This window comes from Ammodytes marinus (genome assembly GCF_949987685.1).
Source record: "Ammodytes marinus genome assembly, chromosome: 11".
Taxonomy (NCBI): Eukaryota; Metazoa; Chordata; class Actinopteri; order Uranoscopiformes; family Ammodytidae; genus Ammodytes; species Ammodytes marinus.
In genome coordinates, this window is record NC_137215.1 from 17,855,231 (window position 1) to 17,878,411 (window position 23,181).

The 23,181-nt window shown below is 38.3% G+C and overlaps 1 protein-coding gene across 2 annotated transcripts in view; it reads right to left on the reverse strand.

Annotated features, from left to right (window-relative positions):
- Positions 1–23,181, reverse strand: part of lmbrd1 (LMBR1 domain containing 1) — a 68,422-nt gene that overhangs the window by 41,533 nt on the left and 3,708 nt on the right. Inside the window, exons 4-6 of one of the 2 annotated variants that reach the window (XM_080037411.1) lie at positions 9,421–9,518; positions 8,071–8,138; positions 3,324–3,356 (exon numbers count right to left, since the gene is read on the reverse strand). In XM_080037411.1, coding sequence (XP_079893537.1) covers positions 3,324–3,356; positions 8,071–8,138; positions 9,421–9,518 — 199 coding nt within the window. The remainder of the gene's footprint in view (positions 1–3,323; positions 3,357–8,070; positions 8,139–9,420; positions 9,519–23,181) is intronic. The other variant, XM_080037412.1, reaches the window with a different exon arrangement.

Here is a 23,181-nt window from a genome sequence, read left to right on the forward strand (position 1 = left end):
AGAAAAAAAGGAATATCAGCCAATTGAAGTAAAGGAAACATGGCACACATTGTCAGCTTTCAACACATCATCAATTATATTTATCTAATGCTAATGTTTTATCTTCCCACAGGTCACAGAGCCGCTCGAACTCGTTGGGATGGACCTAGTGGGTAAACTCACTAAAACCGAAGGTGGTAACCAGTACATTTGTGTAATGGTTGATTATTTCACCAAATGGGCAGAGGCTTACCCACTAAAGAGCAAAACAGCAGATGAGGTCACCAATTGTATACTTGATTTCTTTTACAAATTTGGTGCACCCAAAAGACTGCTAACAGACCAAGGTTCCGAGTTTCGGAACAAGGTAAAGTAATGCTGCATTATGAATCATAATATACAACTACTACTGTGCTGACACTTTGTTCTAATTTCAAGGTCAACTATGGTTTGTGTGAGAGGCTGGGCATTAAACGGAGCCTGTGCTCACCCTACCACCCCCAGACCAATGGCCTTGTTGAGAAAATGAATGGCACCATACAGAGGTATAGGACTATACTAATTTTTAAATGCATGCCAACACTTTGGTGCTAAAACAGAGGTGACGATTTCCACGTACAATCTAAACGAGAAATTCAGAAGTATGTTATGGTATCGGACAAATAACGTGCTCTCCTGCATTCTCATTTATATTCTATAACTCTGCATTTTGCAGATCCCTCAACAAACTGGTGGCCAAGGAGCCCAAAACATGGGACAAAGTCCTCCAGGCCACCATGTTTGGCCTGCGGACTAAAAAGCAGTTAACTACACAGTACAGTCCGTACTTTTTGATGTTCGGGAGGGAGGCGAGGTATCCCTCAGAGGTGCCACAGGAGTACGAGGTAGCATTATCTAATGTTCTCATACATTTTATTCTAAAACTGTTTTAATTTGGCTCATATGGTACCAATTATATGTTCGATCTTAATGTCATTTATGACAGGTCAGCGAATCCAAGGTCGCCAACCTTGTCAGCAACAATGACGTTCCTGAATGTTTAAAACGGCAGCAGAGAACATATGATCACGTGAAGGCCAATGTGGCCAAAAGCCACAAAAGGGTGAGGGAGAGGAAGGAGGAGAGGGGCCAGGAAGAGAACTTAATTGTTGGTGACATGGTGCTGCGGCAAAACAAGCGGCAGGAGGCGAGGAAAGGGGGGAAAATGGAGGCGGACATGCTGGGGCCCTATATAATTTCCCACCTAGAGGGGAAAAGTGCCGACCTGGTGTCCGAGAAGGGGGAGAAAAAGCTCAAGGTTAACATCGACCACCTGACCCGCTATTTCCAGCCAGAGGAGAGGATTCCTGCCAAACTTCAAAAACTGCAGGATCCTTCTCCTCTGGCTGAGCCACTGTCCAAAGAGGAAACATGTAAGTTATTTAACAGTAGTACACCCTAAATTATGCATTATGAAAACATTACTGAAAACTATCATTGTTTCCATTACAGTAATACGAAGCATATTGGCTGGGAAGGGTAAAGCCCGACTGTGGGCCAAATTTGGGCCGTATAAGGTTTATGCGGAGAATTTGAATGACTTTGCCCCAGGACAACTTTTGGAGAGCGAAGTACTTTACATCAATTATTTCATGTATATTTAATGTTCCAATATTTTTGTTGCCTTTACATTGTCTGAGAAATGGTGCATCACAAGTTCCCTTTTACGTTATAGGTGGTGAATGCGTACCTTACAAGTGTTGGAAGGGAAACCTCAACCTATATAATCGATTCTTACGCCATGACCTGTCTCTGGCAGAGGAAGAAAAACCGATCAAGAAGAGTAAGTGGCTTTGTAAACGGTTTTTTTTTTCGTTTTATCAGTGTGTGGTCAATCTGAATTTTGTTTTTAGATCAACCTGTTGGACCATGACAGGGCTGCTGGGGCAGTATGCCACAATGGGCACTGGACTTTGATCGTAAGTAATGCTAAATGTTTAATATGATGTTACAATGCACTGCACAGAGGTTATATTGCTTGAATTTCATTTCCATAGATCATATATCTTAAAGAGAACAGGGCTTTATATCTGGACCCGTTTGGGGCTAATGAGGCCCAACTGGAGCAGTGCAAAGACATCACAAGGTGAGTGAAAAATCATATTAAATTTGTGTTGCACACTTCTTTATTTTGGACACCATTTTAATGAATAACATTTTCTTTACAATTCATTTGGCTGACATACATTTGGTATTAATTGAACATTACTTTTCTTGATTGAAGCTCTTAACATGGGACAGTGTTAACTCACATTTTCAATCTCTACTGTTTTAGAGCACTGGTAAGACAGAAGTGTGGGACAGTTGGGCGATGGGCCTGCGCCACTGTCCCGCACCCTAAACAGCAGGACGCCACCTCCTGTGGCGTTTTTGTCTGCAAGGTAACTTTTTGATTCTCTGTGGCCATCATTCATTATGAACCCAATGTATAATACTTAGCAGAATTGTTGTAGCTTGCAGAGCAAATCCTCAAGGGAAAAGACGTGGAGTACCCTGTGGACCAGGAGGGTGTGGCAAGGCTGCGGCTAGAGCTGGCCATGTCCCTGCTAAGGGATTCAGGTATACAGTACTGTAACAGGTCAATTTAATTGTGTCCGTATTAACATGTTACTATATTAATGTCTTTCTAATTTTAACAGATGACCTCACCCAGCTGTGCCGGGCTTGTGGGGAGGAGAGCTCGGGGGCAGAGGTGGATGACTGGGTAAGAGGTTTTGGTAATTTAAGTACAGACCAAGATTCAGATGGAAGACTGGGAGAAACCTTTGTTACCTCAAGATCACTGGGTGAGCACTTAAGCACACAGCTATTCCACATGTATAGTTTAATTCACCTAACTTGCATGTCTTTGCACCTTTTTTGGAGGACACTGGAGCAGCTGAAATATGGGTAGACTGACTACCGACAGAAAAGGGACTACAGCTAAGATTTGAGTCCAGAATCTGACACACGGCTATTGATTTTTATTTACTTGACTGTACATCCTACTCTGGATAAAAGATGTGAAGGCAACAGAATGGTTACAATATCCTAAAGTTTTTTTCTTTTCTCTTTCAGATTGAGTGCTCTCAATGCCACATGTGGCTTCACATGCTATGCATTGGAAGTCCTTCAGCAGAAGGACTTTATGTATGTTCATCCTGCTGAGTCATCCTGCTGAGTTTGTCTGATTTTAATTTTTCTCTCCTATGGCCTTAAAACGCTTCTGTACTTTAGTGTGTAGTAAAAAGAAAGAGTTTGATTTGGAACGCAGGGAGGCTTTGTATTTAGATTACTTTAACTTTAAAAAAATGTAAAATGCTTACTTGATGTCTGCTGGAAGTTGACCGGTGCATTGCCTACACATGAAAGGAAAGGACAACTTGTACAAAATCCAAATGGCTGATAGGAAAATGTTTCACTTTGATCTTGAAGGGATTACCTACTTCATTCAGGACAAACCTAACAAGCTTTGTACAAGTTGCCATGTGAAATACAACTTTTCAAATGAAATGGCACTGATTGTCTTTAATAAAATCTTTTTTCAATTAATTCAATGTACATTGTCTTTTCTTATGTGATTTATTTTTGATGTGTTAACTGGGTAATAGGGGCAAAAATGTCAGTCTGTAGATGTGCAAAGCTGGGAGAGACCTATCCCAATAGACTTGCAGCTGTAATTAAAGAAATATGTGGTTCTACAAAGTATTGCCCCAGGGGGGCTGAATACTTTTCTCTCCATTATTTTCGACTTCACAATTAGATCACATAAAATAACAAACAAAATGAGTGTGTGGTTGTAATGTGAGAAGCCACTATATGTTTAAGTTGTGTCTCTCTCGCTCTCTGAGAAGCTTACTCAGAAAATAATGTATGCACTATTCATCCTCTTCAATTGTTCTAAACCAATTTTTATTAGACATAACTGTACAAAGCAATATTAGTTATTATTGAAGCCAGGTTCAGAGAGAAGTTTGCTCACACCTGTAGGAACTGATGTGTTAACTTAATTTAAATAAATAGATAAATAAAGAAGTTATGCTACAATAGAATTATTCAGTTTAATACCACATTACAAGTAAATAAGTCATGCATTCTAAATCCTTAAGTCTCAATTGAAATTGTTGATTCTGCAGAATAATATGACTCTTATCAATATTATCAATACAATATTTTCAATGTATAAGCAGCATTTTGAGGTGTGTATTTTTGTTTGAGGTTGGTTTGAGGAGTAGCCTATATTTGTAATGACAGTGACAGTGTGGTTCATGTAGGCCTGTATCTGTTATTTTGCTTTGTTGTAGGCCTATTTATTAGTCTGTGTGAGTGAACAGGTGAGCGTAAACTGTGGTGCTAGCAGGAAATGATGTGCAGGAGATACTGTAGGTGAGCCAGGTGGAGGTGCAGAGAGAGGTGAAAGCATAAGACACAAGTCTAATATTTGAGTTTAATTCAGACGTTTTGCTGGACACTGTGGAGTGGATGTAGAGTGCTTGAGTTTCTGCGTGCTGTCTGTGGAAGTTCTACCACACTGGGAGTAGCCTACTGTTCTTTTACTGACACTATTTCTGCACTGCTTGTGTTCAATAAAATCTCGTTTTAATGATCATTGTTGTCTTTTCTTTTGTGATGCTCGTCTCTACAGAGCTTGTATTGCATATTTGAACTTTGATTTGAGACACTGTAGGCTATGTGAAAAGGGTAAATAATAGATCATCATAAAACGTTGCCAGTTGATTACTTGGATGAAAAAAATAGATTTTATGTATTGCAATTTTTACAGAAATGTTTGAATGGATATTCAACTTTGCTATAGGCCTTTATACATGCATTTTCTAGGCTACATGTAGCCTATTTCCAGAATAAATGTATCATAAATCATACAACTAACAACTTAAAGAATTATTCTGTAGGCCTAATAAACTCCAGAATAGTGCTAAGAATTTGAGGTGTACAAGTGAATGTTATCGAAAAAGAAAATTACTAGGCCTTTTGAGATAATGTCCGTCAAAGATGGGAGAAATATACAGATGCAAACAGACAAGGATTAGTCAAAGAAACACCTTGTAGCCTACATTTTGGACCGTTTATTTGTACTACACTATTCTGCAATTTGCTCATATTTGACAATTGTACTTTTATACTTCATTATTTGCCTATGTAAATATTGTAATACTGGCACCGTAACATCTTGTCCGACCTAGTGGCGCACCGTGTAAAATTCGGGTTGTATGGTTTTTGAGTAGATGCGATCGCTGGTTCGAATCCGCCTCGAATTAGTTTTCTTTCCCCCCGCGCAGAACACAACACATTGTTTATGTACTTTGTGACCAAAGGTAATGATCCTGCAAACGGTTTATAGCATCATGTTTTAAAATAAACCGATAAATGAATGCAAAGAGAGACCAGAGAGAGACGATGTTTTGAATAGGTTTATTTCCGGGTTTTTAGACAAGGGGTCCTAAATAGACACGCCTACGAAACATCTGCAAATGTCACCAGCTACCCTGATCCCCAGTTGCCCTGACACACCGGCTCAGCTGTTAGCCACAGAGCTACTGTTTTGCTAACACATTCCGCCGCCGCTATTATTATCCTAAGTCTGAGCGTATATCCACACTTTATTTCTGTCTACAGTAACGTGACTTCACACACTGTGTGTATGTGTATGTCTGATTGGCAGATCGCTGCCCTCACAAAGAGACTCGCTCACAACCAACCTGTCTCACACACACACACACACACACACACACACACACACAGAGGTGAAGCGGTCGGATTGATTTAGTCAGTTTGGTTAACTGTCCCAGTGATGTTGGACTCAGCGCGTAGCGAGATCAACTGGCACATCGTGGGGACAGTAAAATACGGCCCTCTTACTGCAAGCTCCAGCACTTCTGCTCTCAATTCACCGGCCATTGTTGTTGTTGTAAAGCAGCTGACCGGCGCGGCGCTAAATGTTTACGTCACACCTGACGCTGTTTACAAGCACCTCTTTCATTCCGGAGCGCTGTGTAAAAGGGACTACTGATGCGCCAGCAGGCCGGCGTTGCTTGGTTCTGTGTAAATAACACAGAAGCAAGCAAAGCCGGCATATTGGAGTGATGTTGTTCCGTCAATATGCCGCAATCTCTGTGTAAAAGGGGCTATAGTGTTTGGAATTCTGCCCAAAGAGCAACATTTTTGTCTCACCAGTCTCATCTCTTTCATCATGCTTTCAAAGACCAAGCTGGCTGTCATGTGCTTTTTACTCAAGATTGGCTTCTGTCTAACCACTGTACCATAAAGGCCTGATTGATGGAGTGCTGAGATAGTCGTCCTTCGGGCAGATTTTCTCATCTCTGCAAAATAATACAATAGCTCTCTTTTAAGTGACCAATGGGTTCTTGGTAACCTCCCCTAACCAAGGGTAAAGCTTCTCAATTGTTTCCCCCGTTAAAGAGTTTTCTGCTGTGAGTTTTTCCTCAGTTGAGCTAAGGGTCTAAGGGCAGAGGGTGTCAAACTGTGTACGGATTGTGAAGCCCACTGAGTAAAATGGCTATTTGTGATAAATAAAACTAATTTGATTCGATTTGCTATTGATGCCCGGTACTCGTGTGGCCGGCCAGATAACTCTAGAGTCCTGGACTGGTGGTTCAAAACTTCTTCCATTTCACAATAATGTAGGCCACTGGACTCCCTGGAAAATTCGAAACTTTAGAAATGGATTCATACCCTTGGCCAAATGTATTTCTCGTAACAATTTCCTTGGGGTTTTCCCAAAATCATCCACTACAGAGAAATAGGTCAGAGTCCATCTTAGTATCTATAAAATCAAATGGATTGTCTGAGTCTTTTTTTTCTTCCAGTCCAAAAAATATATAAAAATCAGCAGGGGAGGAAAAAGGCATGAGATCTACATCAAAGACTTCCTTTTGCCCCGTATGCAAAAAATAATAATAAAAAATCATGTGATGTGACGTTTGTCATTTTAGGGGAATAACAGGTCATAAAAGTAACTTATCCCTTATCCAACTCTTTGCAACTCTGCAGAAAGGATGAAGCTGCAAGGTTTGTTTCAAATGTGATCCACAGGTAAAATATTCCATGTCCCTCTTTTCATCTTGAACACTGTTCAACCTTTGTTGTCCTGTTTTAGTCATAAAGTATGCATAAACAAGGTTTTAAAACACAAAGATTGTTTTTTTTAAAGGCATGCACTCTGCTGCCATCCAGACCTTTAAAATCAAAATTCTTAAGATTTACACTGAAAGATTTTAAGGTTGGATATCAGAAACTTCTTTGTTAAGTGGCAATAGTAAAATAAAAATATAATAATAATCATAATCTGTAGCAGTGAAAAAACCTTGCCAAGTATTTCAACATACAAAAGCCATCAAGAAAATACCTACTGAGTGAGTAGGCACCCAGCAAAGCCATTATGTCTCCTGGTATCAGAAAGGCAGTCCAGGATAAAAGCTATTATGTTGTGGAAAATCAAAGGACCAAAGTAACAATGGCTACTTCATGAGGTAAAAGAGGGGCAAAATTGCTTCTGTCTATAAAAGAAGTCCTACGTTGTAAAATTTAGGCTGTGAGAAAGTATAGTCATGTGTTCTTTATTTTCCCAAACAAGGTAAGCCTTCCTCCAATGCACCATTTAATGCTTGAAAGAGCATATTGAATTGTATAGGTTGAACTCAAGGCATGTTGCTGTCACGGCTGCAAAGGAAATCTATTATGTAGGGCGGGTGCTACTGAACACAACCAGTAGAAAACTGTCCGATAATTAGGACATGGATGAGATGTGAATCAGACTAAATGTGTAGATACAATATAGATTGTCACCAAAAATGATTCAATATCTTCTTTACATGTGCTGTATGTAAAGAAACTGCAAGAAATGTAGACAAGAATAAAACCTATAGACAGTATATCGTATTTTTCACTTAAATGGCTTATCTTGGCAAGAAAATGGTACTGTTGCTGTTTGAAGGGGTCCCCTTCTCATTAACTGAACACAAAGACATACCCACAGGCCCTTCCACCAACTGCATACTGAAGCAGACATAGCCATCCGTTTCTCCAACTTACCCAATTAAAAGGAGCGCCACGCAGACAATGACGAATCCAACTGTATACTTCAGAGCGTTTTTTACTTGCTGTAATAAAAGCAAAAAATGATTTGGTCAATCATGGCCATGAAGTGAAATATTATTACTCATTGTAAATGGGGGATGGGGGTCATACTATATTTAACTAAGGACTATGGTTAGCAAGAACTACATAGAGTCAGTGTAGATCCAGTATGACCTGACAGAGATAACAAGTCAGTCCCAGTGCCTTTGAAGGTGCTTTTAAAGTAACAATACAAAAGACTTCCCAGACAGTGAGAGAAAGTGTCTTTGTCAGCTTAAAACTGTCACATGGAAAGGAGATAAGGCATTATGCAAAAGCTAGTGTTTGGTACATCACTAACTAACAAGACTTCTAGAGATAGGGATTCTCAAATGTACATCTATTAAGCTTATGTAGCTAATTAAGGGTTATATTTTGAACACAAACACAAACACAAATGTATGGTATTTTTCTTTGTGGCCTTTCTAAACCTACATTTATTACAACAATGCCCTTTTAGGGTACATCATCTCTGCTAACTGTCAATATGCCCTCTGCAGTCAGCAGAAATGTGTATTATGTATGTCACCTCTGTGCTCATGGTGTGCACATGTGATTTTTTTGCCACACATATATTCTCCGGTAAATATATAGCACAAAACATTGCTCTACAGCACCACAAGTGGTCAAAATAACCACACTATATCTTGCACTATTGCTAAATGATTTTCAAGCTCCTTCTTGTTTGTTTTTTTAAAATAGAGATACTTCCTATATGAGCAGTCAATATGAATCCTATTAACTTGATAGATAGATACAGTCAGATGGAAACATTTTATTACCATAGCATTGGACATATTTGATATAATCATACACAGGGAATGAAATGCTGTTCAACTAGTTTAATTGTATTTAAAAAGATATAGGTCAAATTGTGTTCTTTTTTGAGTACCAGGACAAAAAAAAATCTGTCAAAAAGGCAGTCAAAACATTATACTTAAAATGACGTCTAAGCCTTTAATCTATCATGCACTGCGTTGATAAAAGCTGGATGTAGCATTCAAAGAAGCTTATGGTAAACCTTGAGAATGTGGGTGAATAAAAGTGGAAGAATAGAGATTTGTTTTCATTTTATTCCCATGTAGTGTCAACATGTTTGCATTTCAAATGGGTTCATGCATGGTTATATAAGTTGGCCGGGGAAGGTCAACTGAAAGTACTTCAGGACATTTTGCATTGACATATTGGTCAGTCACACCTGAATCCCCTGGATAAGGTGTGAATTCTTGACCACTGTGTGTAGAATAAGAAAAGGTGCATTCTTACCGAGCATTTGTTCACGTTGTCATCGTCCCTTTCTTCGTAGTAGAAATAAACGAAGGGGATCCACAGGAAGACACAGAACAGTATGATGGAGTAGAGTGCTATATGGATACAAAAGAAGAACAGAAAGCCGATAATAAGTTAAAGATATCTTTTTGAGGCAAACTTTACAAAAACTGAATATCCATTACTCCCTCCTCGCAGACAGTATAAAGAAATGCTCTATCATGACACTGACATGTTTCGACAGATTAAAGCAATAAAAGAACAAAAAAATGAACAAAACAACACAATACCATCTTACGTAAAAAATCACTTCTGAGCATGCATGCAGTCCTGAGACATGGCACACTTTCAGCTGATGATAAGGCTTCCATTGAGGCCTATTAGGAAACTGCTTTGAGCTCTGTGCTCACTTTTACGCTCAAATTCCCCTTCGGTACTCATCAATCATATTAACTCACCCTTTATGACATTGACATCTGTCATGAGTTCAAGGAGCATTGTTTCTGATCAACTTCAATAAATTAATCTTGTTAAAATCACGCTCGTATGGGTTTGTGAAAAGTACCAAAATTTAGCACCCATCCTCATGGTAAGTAAAGAAAATGTACAATAGACATTTGGGAACAGCAGGTGGTTTAAATTACATGTTTTGAAAAGTGATGTGAATTATTTTGGGAGAAGTCAATTAGGCAATCAGGGACCATCATTTAAAAGTTACTAAATTGGTTTATTAAACTAAGTACTGTCCCTGTGATGAACACTCAAATGTTACCGATTGGAGACGGCACCTGGTAAAGCAGACACTCAGTAATGTACCTGCAAACGGTCGTCCGTTATTATTCCATTTTGTCTGTGTGGTGATTGCACACAGTACACCACAACAAATCTACAGCATATAATCATTGTGGGTCTGCTCTTTGTTAAAATGTAGCTTGTCGAAGTGATCATTAATAGCAGTCTTGAAATGGGTGCAAATACACCCATCCTTGGTGAAAGAGCTCCCTGTTCTCTGATCCAAAGCCTTTTTAGTTTGTTTGGTTCTGTGTAAAAGTAGCTTTTTAGAGAAAAGATCAACACTCAAATGCATTAGGAATTTATAGAGCGGAGGTGAGGCAAATTCACTTAAATAGAGAGATGCTATTTCAAGCTGGGGGCTTTTCTTTCTGCAGCAAATGGATGTTATTGAAGACAGCCCAGACTACCTCAAAATAACTCAAACCCATGCCACAAAGATGAGCTCATGGTTGGCATAGCTCTATGCATCTTTGAAGTGAAAATGTGAATCACTAGCACGAGTCATATTGTGATGCTGATAAAAAGCTTTTTTTTCCGACATGTTAGACAGACGTTCGATATGACAGAAGTGCTTTTTAATTCATGAGTTATGCCTCGATTTAAAGTTCCCAAAATCAAACAAAGTGAAAACATAGAATGTATACCGTTAATCTAAAAAGGGAGGCAAGCCTTAAGGGAATCAACTGGTAAACTGAAAACTTGCTCCTGATAACAATTAAATCCGAAACATAACAACCACACTTCAACTTCAATGAACATGTAGAAAGCGACTGCTCCATATCAGTCAAGACTGCACTGCTGCCTCAAGCAATTACACACATGCCCCTTTTTGAAATGTACTATATTTCACAAAATGCTCTCTATCTTTCTGCAACGGACAAATAAACGTCACTGTTATAGTAGCTTGCTTTTTAGCACGCCGTGATTGTGACAGGGCATTACTCTCAATAAACATATGTTCATTGCTCCACTAAGATATCCATTTACACTCATTTGCAGACAGAGAAACCAAGTTTAGGATGATACCAGGCGCCAATAAATGCAAACAATGCACAGTGTGCAGCCGCTTACCCATGCTTGTGGATTAAAGCAATGGCTAAAATTATTCATAACACCATGAATATTAACATACCTAGAGAATAGGTCATATTGCATTACCATGTATCATCCATTACTCTCTAAGCAGATCTACTTGAGAGAAGGTCTGAACAGGGAACAAAGTTGGACACATTTATCCAGCAGACAGACAGTGGAGGACTTAATAATTAAATTTCCTTCCTTATCCTTTTATATAGTTTTATCCCCAAATGTACTCATGGGGGAAGCATAGAAACACAAGAGCCTAATGCCTACCAATAGTGTGCCAGCTGAGACAACAATGGGCCTCAATCACCTATATGGGCAAATACAAAAAATTGCACGAATTTGCGATTCATGACACTTGAAAGAAAGTGAAACAAGTGTGTCTAAGGTGGAAGCCAGAAAAGGCACACTTTTCAAAAGGTGTTTCCTTGGGAGTGATGGTAAAAATAAAATGGAAAAAAAAAATTGGGCTGCAAAAGACGGAGGCGGTGATGTTGTGTGCCCTGAGATACGGGCACAAGGCTCAAGTAAATAAAAAGAATTGGTTTGACATTGAATTTGAAAAAAAGAATAACAGACGGGAATAACAAGAAGAAAACAGGTGGAATACAAGGACCAACTGATCCGTCAGCTCAAGATGAAACTCACCAAGGTTATTGGAAAAAATATCCATGAGTCGGATATTTCCCAAGAAAAGAGGGTGAAAGTGACGAGGTTAAGCAAGAGGTCATTTAATTAAACAATGAAAACCAAAACTACATTTCAATGTTGACATTCTCATTTAAGTCATTGTAAGCTAGCACTGGGACATTCAGTTTTACTTTTTGCTGAATATTTTAATTATGAAAATAATTTATGGTAATGGAAGGGCCTCAAATTCATGGTTATTCAATCAATTTGGCAAATTAATTAGTATAAAGGTCACATATTATGCTAAATGCACTTTTTAAATGTGTTCTAACTAGTGGTGGGCCGATAACGGCGTTAACGTGCTGCGTTAACGCCAGACTCTTATCGGCGATAAAAAAAATATCGCCGTTAATCTCTTGTTCCTCTTATTTTAGCGCGGATAGGCTATATACCTGGCCGAATTGCACTGTAGTGCACGAGTCAGAACGAGTCCGACTTCGCACCTGTGTAGCCTACCACATCAAACGTAACGTGCTGACATGGATGCAGCTAGGAAGCCGCCGGGTTTGCTTCAGGGAAAATGTATTTTTAAGAAGCTTCCCAATGGAAACCTCGACAAGACCAAGGTTGTTTGCACCTTGTGCAATGCGGAATTGGTTTACTGTAGGAGTTCTAACAGTCTGTGCTCTCGGAAGCGGCCGGGGCATGCGTGTGTGCAATGGGAGAGCTTTGTGTGGAGAGAAAAAAAAGAGGCAAGGGAAATCGCCAAAGCCAATGCATAGCCTCGACTCATTAAAGGTTGAAAATCACTGAATTACACAACATGTAGGCTAGCCTATGGCTTAAGGCTATGGAAATCATTATGGAAACAATATTTTTTTTTATCAGTGATAGCTCAGCTGATCTCGTTGCTATAGAGACCACGTCCGTCCGCTTTGTTTGACAACTGACAGAGCTGCCAAGTCTCACCCTTTTGGCCGTGAGACACACTCATATCAACCAGCTCACACTCTCACACGCTAGCCTACAACTCAAATTTCTCACGCGGAGAAGTTAATCCCTAAAATAACGATTGTTTTGCGGGACTTTTATTTTGACAGTCTTATATTGAAAAGCTAACGGACATGAGTTCCGTGACATCCTTTTTCTGCACGCAAGTTAACTTGATGCATTAGTTGTGCACCTGCACAGGAGATGAGCCCCTGGTCTGATGCGCCACCTGGCTTGAGAAACACGTTCTCAAAGACTTACTTTGAGTCATTATTTAGGGAGCACACACATATTATGAATGAATTCAAATGAGCCATTTTAATCTAGATTAATCTAGATTAATTCCAAAATGAATCTAGATTAATCTAGATTAAAAAAATTAATCTATGCCCACCTCTAGTTCTAACATATCCATGGGTCCACGGTGTGCCTAGAGACTGCCAAAATATTTTAAAAAATAACAATCTCTCCTTTTCTCACTCTTCCCCTTTCTGAAACCCCCACCCCTCCCCCCCAATATACTCCAGTCAGAATTCTCCTAGTTTCTGACCTCAAAAACTGGAAAGCCAGAAGCTTCCACTGTGCAGCCCACACCCCTATTTCTCATTGGTCCACGGCCCTGACAGACAGAGGGCGAGGCGTATCTGGCTTCGCTTCCGGACAGGGGGCGGTGGGAGCTCAAAGATTGTATATTTACGAGGGGAGCTGCAGCTCTTTTTAAAAAATAGGCCATTGTGAGATTAGCTGAACATCAGCATAGTACAATAAATTATCTGAAAGTTTTTTTCAGCAAACAATTAAAGAAAAACGTATTAGGGACCACTAAGACCATATAATATGGTGTATAATAGAACCGAAAAGTGTATAATATGGGAGCTTTAAATATTATCATCTTACAAAGCTTTTTTCAATGCCTGCATTTAGTTAAATGGTGTGTGTTAATATTTTCTAAGACATCTGGGCCTTCATTATTTGTGTGTACACATGGGCAGTTATAAATGTTTACAGTTTACAACTGTTAATATTATCAACTTTCTATCAGAGCTGCACCAGTAGTTTCACTCCCAGTGCCATGTATGGCTTAATGAGAAACATTAGGCCCTTGTCCTCACCTTACTGTGGCCCTCCATGGGGGCATTAGAACCTGGACTCTGGTCCCTTGCACACAGGCAAAATGTATTACATTTTATGTGAAAATTAAATGTCAGGGGAGATTTTTCACAGAAACACTGTCTGGGACAAAGGCCTCCAGAGACTGGTGAAAATATCCGTCTGCCCAGACACCTGCTGAAAGGTATTACACTACAAGCCTCGGACTCTCATTTCCTGTAAACATCAGGGGAGGCATCATTTTCAGGGGGGCAAACCTGGGACTACTGAAGATTAGACTTAAATTTGACAGGTAGGTAGCACAAAGGACTTGATGCCTGTGTTGCTCTGTTTTTGCTGCATGTGTTTAGAAACAGATGTTAGCTTTGATGCCATGCAACATAACTTAGTAAGCTGACGTAATATCAAGACTTGCTGCTGATAGGATGGGAGCAAAAATGGATTCTGTTTCAAATTATAATATCTTAACATGACAATTGACTGCAGAATATTTTAGTATAGTATGACATGTAGTTGCTGTTTTCACTATAATACATTCACTCACCTCATTTCCTATGGACATGTACTACGCACATGTGGGCTTCATTTTTATTATTTTATTATAGAATTCTAATTAGATGAGATCAATCGAACACATGGTCAACCCAAGGTCTATTTCTTCATTTCTACTAAAGAAAAAGAGAAACTGTGCATAACCTCTGTTATGTCAATGTTATGTATAAGAGAAATAACACAAAAATTAAGACTGTTCATTATTATATATGATTAAAATTTTGTAGAAAAAGAAAGGAAACTTGCTTTATCTGGCCATGTGACTTTGGAAACATTTGTGTATGGTTCCATTTCTTACAATATATTAGAAGCATGTTTGAATTGACTGACATGTTTGGGCTACCACACTAATCTGTTTTGACTACCACCAGCAAACCCTACTCCTTCAAATGGACTCTCTGGAAACCTATAGGTTAGGTTGCAGATGTTATTATGTCTGTAGATGTAGAATATCATACTCTCTTGTCACCATTTGTTTGACAATAGACTGTTGTGAAACAGTCCGTCTCAGTACATAGCATAATGGAAGGATTTTCTGGTTGAAATGAAGCTACCATATCCCCGGCAGGACAAATGGACTTCACGGGGCTCCTTGTCCATTGTTGCAGGAAGTAGGGAACACAGAGTACCCTTGAAGGAGATGAATAGTGAGCTGATATAGAAAAAGGAGCAACATCTTCAGGCACAACATTATCAAATGGTTCTTGAGCCAGAAGGCTTTTTGTGTGCTAATCATAACTGGTGTGTGCTATACTGTACATTATTTTTTTATATCTCCCTTTAGCACAACCAAACCTCAGAGAAGGAGAATTCACAGAAAACCACGTTCACATGCTGCACCATGCCATCTGACAGAATATGCATTACAACAATGGTTAATGACAGTCTCATATCGAAGTAAACTAAGTATTGAGATACAATGATGTGTGTTTATGATTTGGATGGACCTTTCTTTCAAACATCCTCAGGGCTCTCTGGTGAGCAGAGACGGTTCAATCATGTCTTTAATATGATGTGACTTCTAACATGTACAGTACACATGGCAGCACCTCACTTTGTTTATTAACACAACAGTTTTGTATGAGAAGAGGAAACTGGCTGAATTCATCAACCTTGTCTTCTTGCTGGATCCATGTGCAGTAAGGGGGACGTTCATCATGTAGTGATGACATTTATTCATTATTTGTCAGGGAGATCCTTCGAAAAGCTGGACACGGGAAAATTATTTTTAGCTTTTAGGCCGGCTAACACTGAATGATACATCCATCAATGTGTTACCCTGTTATAACATATTTACTGTAACAATGGGAGAGGTGTTTCATAATTGATTATCTCTTTCGGCTCCTTTTGTATGAAAGGTAGCTTAATTCCAAATACCAATAACAAATCTGTCATAAAAGAACTTCAGTGATGGCTTTGTAATTGCTTTTGGTGAAATGGGAAGAGTATTATTTAGGGAACATTGTTTTCATTTAATATACATTTGATCTTAGCTTGCTTAACATAGTCTGGCAGAGAACTAACTTAGTTATACCATACTTAATAGGTATCACAGAATATGAATCACACAACAAGCATTTGCTGGCTTATTTTAATGTGAATTATCGCCAGGTATTAGGCTGAACCAGACTCTATAAACTCATTCAAAAGCCAACTCAAAACTCACCTCTTCAAGAAAGCATATGACACCTGACTGCACCCGTACTGACTCTATTTTGAATTTGTTTTGTATCTTGTTTTCTATTTTTTTTTCTTTTCTTTATGTATATTCTATGCGATGTAAAGCGTATTTGAGTGACCTCCAAAAAGCGCTATATAAAACCTATCAATTATTATTATTATTATTATTATTATTATTATTATTATTAATGGCATCTTTATGAAATAAAATGAATTCTTTCTAAGATTGATGGCAAATAATTCATGATATAACAGGGGAAAATTGGTAGACTACTGTATGTTTGAGCCCTATCAGCCCATCAGAATGTCAAACATAATGCCTTTTATTACATTTACAATTGTATGCAATAAATATGTGTAAGCTGATCACTAACAAATAATGCAATGTCAAGAGACTTCATGTTTGAGATTCTCTGTAAACAATGTACCAGATATATCATTTGTCAATATATTTTTTAACTGACAAATATCCTACCGTGTAATTTTGTCACATTGCTTTAATAACCAATTTCAAATCATCCTTATCAAATATGCTGTTATTGTTAAACAATCAATATCACCAGATGTATATATATTGTGTTAACACAATAATCTCCGTACAAGCCTATAAAATGACTGCATTACTTGGGCTCTATTGTACAACATTATATCGGCGTGAGTAGGTAGAGAAGTCCCCTTTGTTTCTTTTGCACACTGGACAAAATTCTTTTTGAAGACCATTCTGAATCACACATAGAAAAAAAGAAAACTGCAATTTGTCGATGTATTTTAAGAATGCTCTTTGTGGCAGCTACCACTTTCCCAATGCAATTCAGTCAGCACATGTAGGTGGACAAAAATCACAGTGTAAAAGAAAGTACTTTCAGCGTATTTACAAGGGGGTTGCATCCTCTCTAGCTTCTTTTCTACAAATGGCACAGTGAAAGCCAATGATTTATTTAAAGGGCCCAGGGGTATTTCGCCCTGTTGCTTAAGGGTCTTATGCACCACTGCTTTGAAGTGCTGAGCAGTCCAAAGAAATGTTTAAATGGGCAGAGGCTGGATATTGAAAGGCTAGGCTTTCAAACTTAGGGTTCAAAGAAGATCACAAAAAGCTATTTGGGCTCTAAAGGAAAGTGGGTGTTTAAGTTACAGACATCATCCCGTCTGTTAAGGTGAAAGTACATTTATCTTATGCGACACTCACTCATTTTGTGAATAACTTGAAGTGTTAACATCTAATACACTTTGTTTTTGCATTATGATACAGCTATTTATCCCTTCATCATTTGTGTTCAGGTTTTTTGCTTATTAATAATAATAATAATAATAATAATAATAATAATAATAATAATAATAATAATAATAATAATAATAATAATAATAATAATAATAATAATAATAGATATACTCAGAAACAGAAATATTTTTTTAAGATGAGACCAAACTGGAGTGCAATTGACCTACTTATAAAGTAACTGTTAATGTGAATAAAAAGTAAAAAGAGCAACAGTGAAATGTCACACTATTGACAGACTGCTTAACATAAACACACATGCCGTTAAAAGAATAAAAGGCAAGCAAATAATCAATGATGTAATGAACAAACATGTGGATTTCTCTTTAAAAATAACAAACCTTGTAAAAAGTATGAAAATCATTTAAAATAATAATGGAAATGTGTAATATTACAATTGGACCACTATTATGTCCCCCCTTTGACCACACTGTGCCTGCAAAACTAATTATACAGCAGGGCAGTAGATTTAATACTGCTGCAGAAATGTTGACAATGTCAAATTTAAGTTCGATTCAACACTTGTGTCCAGAGAGGAATTTAGTTTACATATTTCTGAACCAGCAACTGACATACATTTGCCAAATGAGAGCTATGTCATCACAATATGTCAAAAATCAAGCAAATAAAAAAAGAATTATTTTAAATAAAACACAGGACATACAGGTGCTGAGTTTAACACTCAATACAAATAAATATGACATGGAGAAAAACATGATCCAGTGGGGTGAAATAGGAAATATCTATGTTAACCCTGTTATTATTCTATTTGTAAAGGGACACATTGACAGTGCTGTAAAATATCTCCTACAAAAAAATGCAACTTTTAATGCCTGGATTTGTATGGGTCCTGTGCATCCAACACACATGGAGCTTGGTCTCCACCTACTGGCAAATAAAAAAGTAATGCCCCTCAAAAAAAGAAAGAAAATAAACTAAAGAGAGTCTGTTTCTACATAAACATCAACACAGGATAGTAAAACAGACTATGAAGCCAAAAGTAGATTTATACAATGTTCATGCATAGCCCCTCCCTCATACTGTATCTGTATGACTTTGTTCAGCTACATACATAAACAGAAACTCACTGCCCTATAGAAAATCCCTTTCGACTTAAAAAGAAAAAGAAAAAAGAATGACATAAAAATAATCAATTGTGAAGCAGTGTCTTAAAAATGTTATTCCATTAAGGTATATAACTGTCTGGGCAACTGTTTGGGGTCAGAAGGCTATCATTAGCAATCTCAAAATATATCACCTGTCAGAATTATTATTCTTTACTTTTTAATTTTATCAAAACAATTAAATACAACATGTAATATATTAGCCTACACGATGAGTCAATAGCTGCTATCTCTCAGCTTGGAATGGATTAGCAACATTTTAAATGCACTTTAACGTTATTCCAATATATATACATGTCATACGCGCACACACACACACACACACATACTATATGCCCTTAGGAATTAACCCAATATCAAAGCGGAGAGGTTCTGATGTCTGTATGTGAGGCGGTTTAACAAGTCATCTTGCTTATCGACATCCAAAGGTTATAAGACCACAACAAATTTGCTAGCAGATACTGTGCCACACACTCCCAGGGCTTTGATCACATGTACACATGCTTAAGGCAAATTTAAAAAACGTGTTAAAGCTGCTCTCTCACCCATCTGCTCATACCTAGAATACATATTTATTTTAACTGGATAAGAACAAGTATATGAAAAAAATAAAAGGGCATATAACGAGTGCTACAATATTAAATGCTATATGATGCACAGCCACTTTGGCAGACATTCAAAACAATTATTGAGTGACTTACAGTAACACTTTCTAGTTTCAAGTTTCTATAAAGCAAATTTTCAAGGAGATTTCATCCAAACTATAGATAAAAACAGATGAATTCGATACTGTGTATGGTGAATCTATATTTGCGTTCCCAGAGGACAGTATACTGTGGCCCTTTCAGTGCTGGATTCACATGAAGTGTTCATAGTCTATGAACACCAATTTTCAGATGTCACCTAATATCAATGGAAGAGGTTTCTTTGATTGGGTTGTCTGGGCAAGGATACGGCTCGTCCTCCCTGCATTGTCATTTCTGAACAGACGGTATATAACAGTGTTGCTGACAGCCACTTTAAGCCAGCATCTGTTAGAGGATGTATGATCTAGTGTCTTTGGCATGACTGAATTTGCTATCGTCAAAGACAACAAACTCTTGTTATCCCTGACTATGAAAAACATGAAGACATTTCAGTGTCACTTATAGCTTTGAGTTAGAATCTATCAGCCAAATAGCCTGGACACTGTCCCCATGAATTGTATCCGTGCAGAAATACTAGAATCATGGAGTGAGCCATGGGTACTGGACCTGTCCTCTCTCATAGCAAGACTCCAAGACGCCTGACACAATGCTCCAGAAACCCACTAATGATTCAACACAGTAAGACACAGACAAAAAACTAATTGTGAAACGGTATAATTATACTGAATGCAATTTTAAACTGCCGCAAGCTGGATTGGTGATATATCCCATTTTGTCTCATTATATCCATTAACAGACTGTGAAACAGTAAACTGTAAAACCTAACAAAAACATAAAACAAATAGCAGCCGTAATCCCCAATGCCTTTAAGTCATGCAAGTGTTGAAATTGCGACAGCTTTTACCTCACTTGCATATACAGGTCCTTCTCATATAATTAGCATATTGTGATAAAGTTGATTATTTTCCATAATGTAATGATAATAATTGAACTTTCATATATTTTAGATTCATTGCACACCAACTGAAATATTTCAGGTCTTTTGTTGTTTTAATACTGATGATTTTGGCATACAGCTCATGAAAACCCCAAATTCCTATCTCAAAAAATTAGCATATCATGAAAAGGTACTCTAAAAGAGCTCTTAACCTAATCATCGAAATCAACTAATTAACTCTAAACACCTGCAAAAGATTCCTGAGGCTTTTAAAAACTCCCAGCCTTGTTCATTACTCAAAACCGCAATCATGGGTAAGACTGCCGACCTGACTGATGTCCAGAAGGCCATCATTGACACCCTCAAGCAAGAGGGTAAGACACAGAAAGAAATTTCTGAGCGAATAGGCTGTTCCCAGAGTGCTGTATCAAGGCACCTTACTGGGAAGTCTGTGGGAAGGAAAAAGTGTGGCAGAAAACGCTGCACAACCAGAAGAGGTGACCGGACCCTGAGGAGGATTGTGGAGAAGGGCCGATTCCAGACCTTGGGGGGACCTGCGGAAGCAGTGGACTGAGTCAGGAGTAGAAACATCCAGAGCCACCGTGCACAGGCGTGTGCAGGAAATGGGCTACAGGTGCCGCATTCCCCAGGTCAAGCCACTTTTGAACCAGAAACAGCGGCAGAAGCGCCTGACCTGGGCTACAGAGAAGCAGCACTGGACTGTTGCTCAGTGGTCCAAAGTACTTTTTTCGGATGAAAGCAAATTTTGCATGTCGTTCGGAAATCAAGGTGCCAGAGTCTGGAGGAAGACTGGGGAGAAGGAAATGCCAAAATGCCTGAAGTCCAGTGTCAAGTACCCACAGTCAGTGATGGTCTGGGGTGCCATGTCAGCTGCTGGTGTTGGTCCACTGTGTTTTATCAAAGGCAGGGTCAATGCAGCTAGCTATCAGGAGATTTTGGAGCACTTCATGCTTCCATCTGCTGAAAAGCTTTATGGAGATGAAGATTTCATTTTTCAACAAGACCTGGCACCTGCTCACAGTGCCAAAACCACTGGTAAATGGTTTACTGACCATGGTATTACTGTGCTCAATTGGCCTGCCAACTCTCCTGACCTGAACCCCATAGATAATCTGTGGGATATTGTGAAGAGGAAGTTGAGAGACACCAGACCCATCGGATGAAATATGCTAATTTTTTGAGATAGGGATTTTTGGTTTTTCTTTACTTTTTTGCCAAAATCATCAATATTAAAACAATAAAAGGCTTGAACTACTTCAGTTGTGTGTAATGAATCTAAAATATATGAAAGTCTAATGTTTATCAGTACATTACAGAAAATATTGAACTTTATCATAATATGCTAATTATATGAGAAGGACCTGTAGATGGGGACTGCAAAAGGTTAACACCTGTATGTCCAAACTGCTGCAACTATTAATTGACATTTTATGTCACAGCTGGAAAGGCACAGGTGAAACAAATGTCTTTAACGATGGCTCTATTTCATCAAGTGTCCCAGTAAGCCATGGCAGTGAGTCAGCATCTACAATACTAATGCCCTGGTAGTAGGTCCATCTAAATAGACTGCAGTCATTTTAATGTAATAAATGACGCCTGTGATTTTTCTGCTACGACTAGACATCGGGTCTGTTGTTGAAAAAGGTCTTACTATCCTAGAAAAAAAATGTTTTGTTTTTATTCTTCACATCTGTAAAACTGGTCTGGCAAATGACCAAACATGTCTCTCTTGTGAAGAACTTCTTTCCTGCTATACAAAATGTATATCATGCCTATAGGCTTAAATGCACTGAATACTCTCAGGTGGTTTCACTTATTCTGGCCAATTAGGCTTCTGCAAAGGTTGAAGCTATATTGAGCTATGCTGGAATGACATGACGCAACCAAATTTCATGAACCCATAAAAATAAAGAAAATGTGTGCAGCGTTTGCATGTGATGCATATATGTCAATCAAGCAGAGTCTGTTTATTCCCACACAGTCCTTCGATTATGTCTTATACGTTTTCACTACCATTCATATTTACTTTGAACACACTATTGAACATATTTTAGCTGATAAAAAAAAAGAATGGAAACAGTTATTCTACTTAACCTAAAGATGGCAAACCTCAGGAGGAAACATAAACTGACTATTTGACCATAACATGAAGTGACCCCACTTTAAATCAGTGCCCTGCAGTGATCACATTGAAATGACGCAATCCCCAACAATGAGCGCACAAGAATAGTGCTTTTGAGATAGTTGTTAGCATAGCCGCTATGGTAATCCGCACTAACCGCTCTTATACACATTGTGATCAACCTGGTCTGTAGGCACAGGATTTTGAAACCAAGCACATGAAACATCAATATATGCAATCTGCAAAGTAGATATTTGATTTATGATGTAACTATTGGTCCTCATGGGGAAAGTAAGCATTGCAGCAACATATGAGGGCCCAGCAAAGAAACTATATCACAGATATAAACACCAATTGACACAGATAAATACATTAATAAAATTAAAATAAAGATCTAAATCCTATATTAACAGAACTGCAATGTGTAATGTAAACATGAACCGAATGCATTCTAAACTTTTGCATAATTGGAAATATATGTGACCAAAAAACTACGTTATTGTTAATTTTATAGCGTCTAAAAGAAATGCATATGGTAAACTGCAAATAGTGTAAAGACGTGAGTAAATATGACTTAACCGTCCATCAGTAGCACACAGTGGGCAAGGTATCGATGATAATAAAATATGTCTTCATATAATTGTCAACAATTCACCTTCTTTTCCCAGTAACTGTGCTCCATCTACCAAACAAGTCACATCCAACGAACAACATTTCAGCATACTATTAATATGCAACTGTAAATGTAATGTTTTATTGACAGCTTTAGTTGACTAATGGAAGCCGCATGC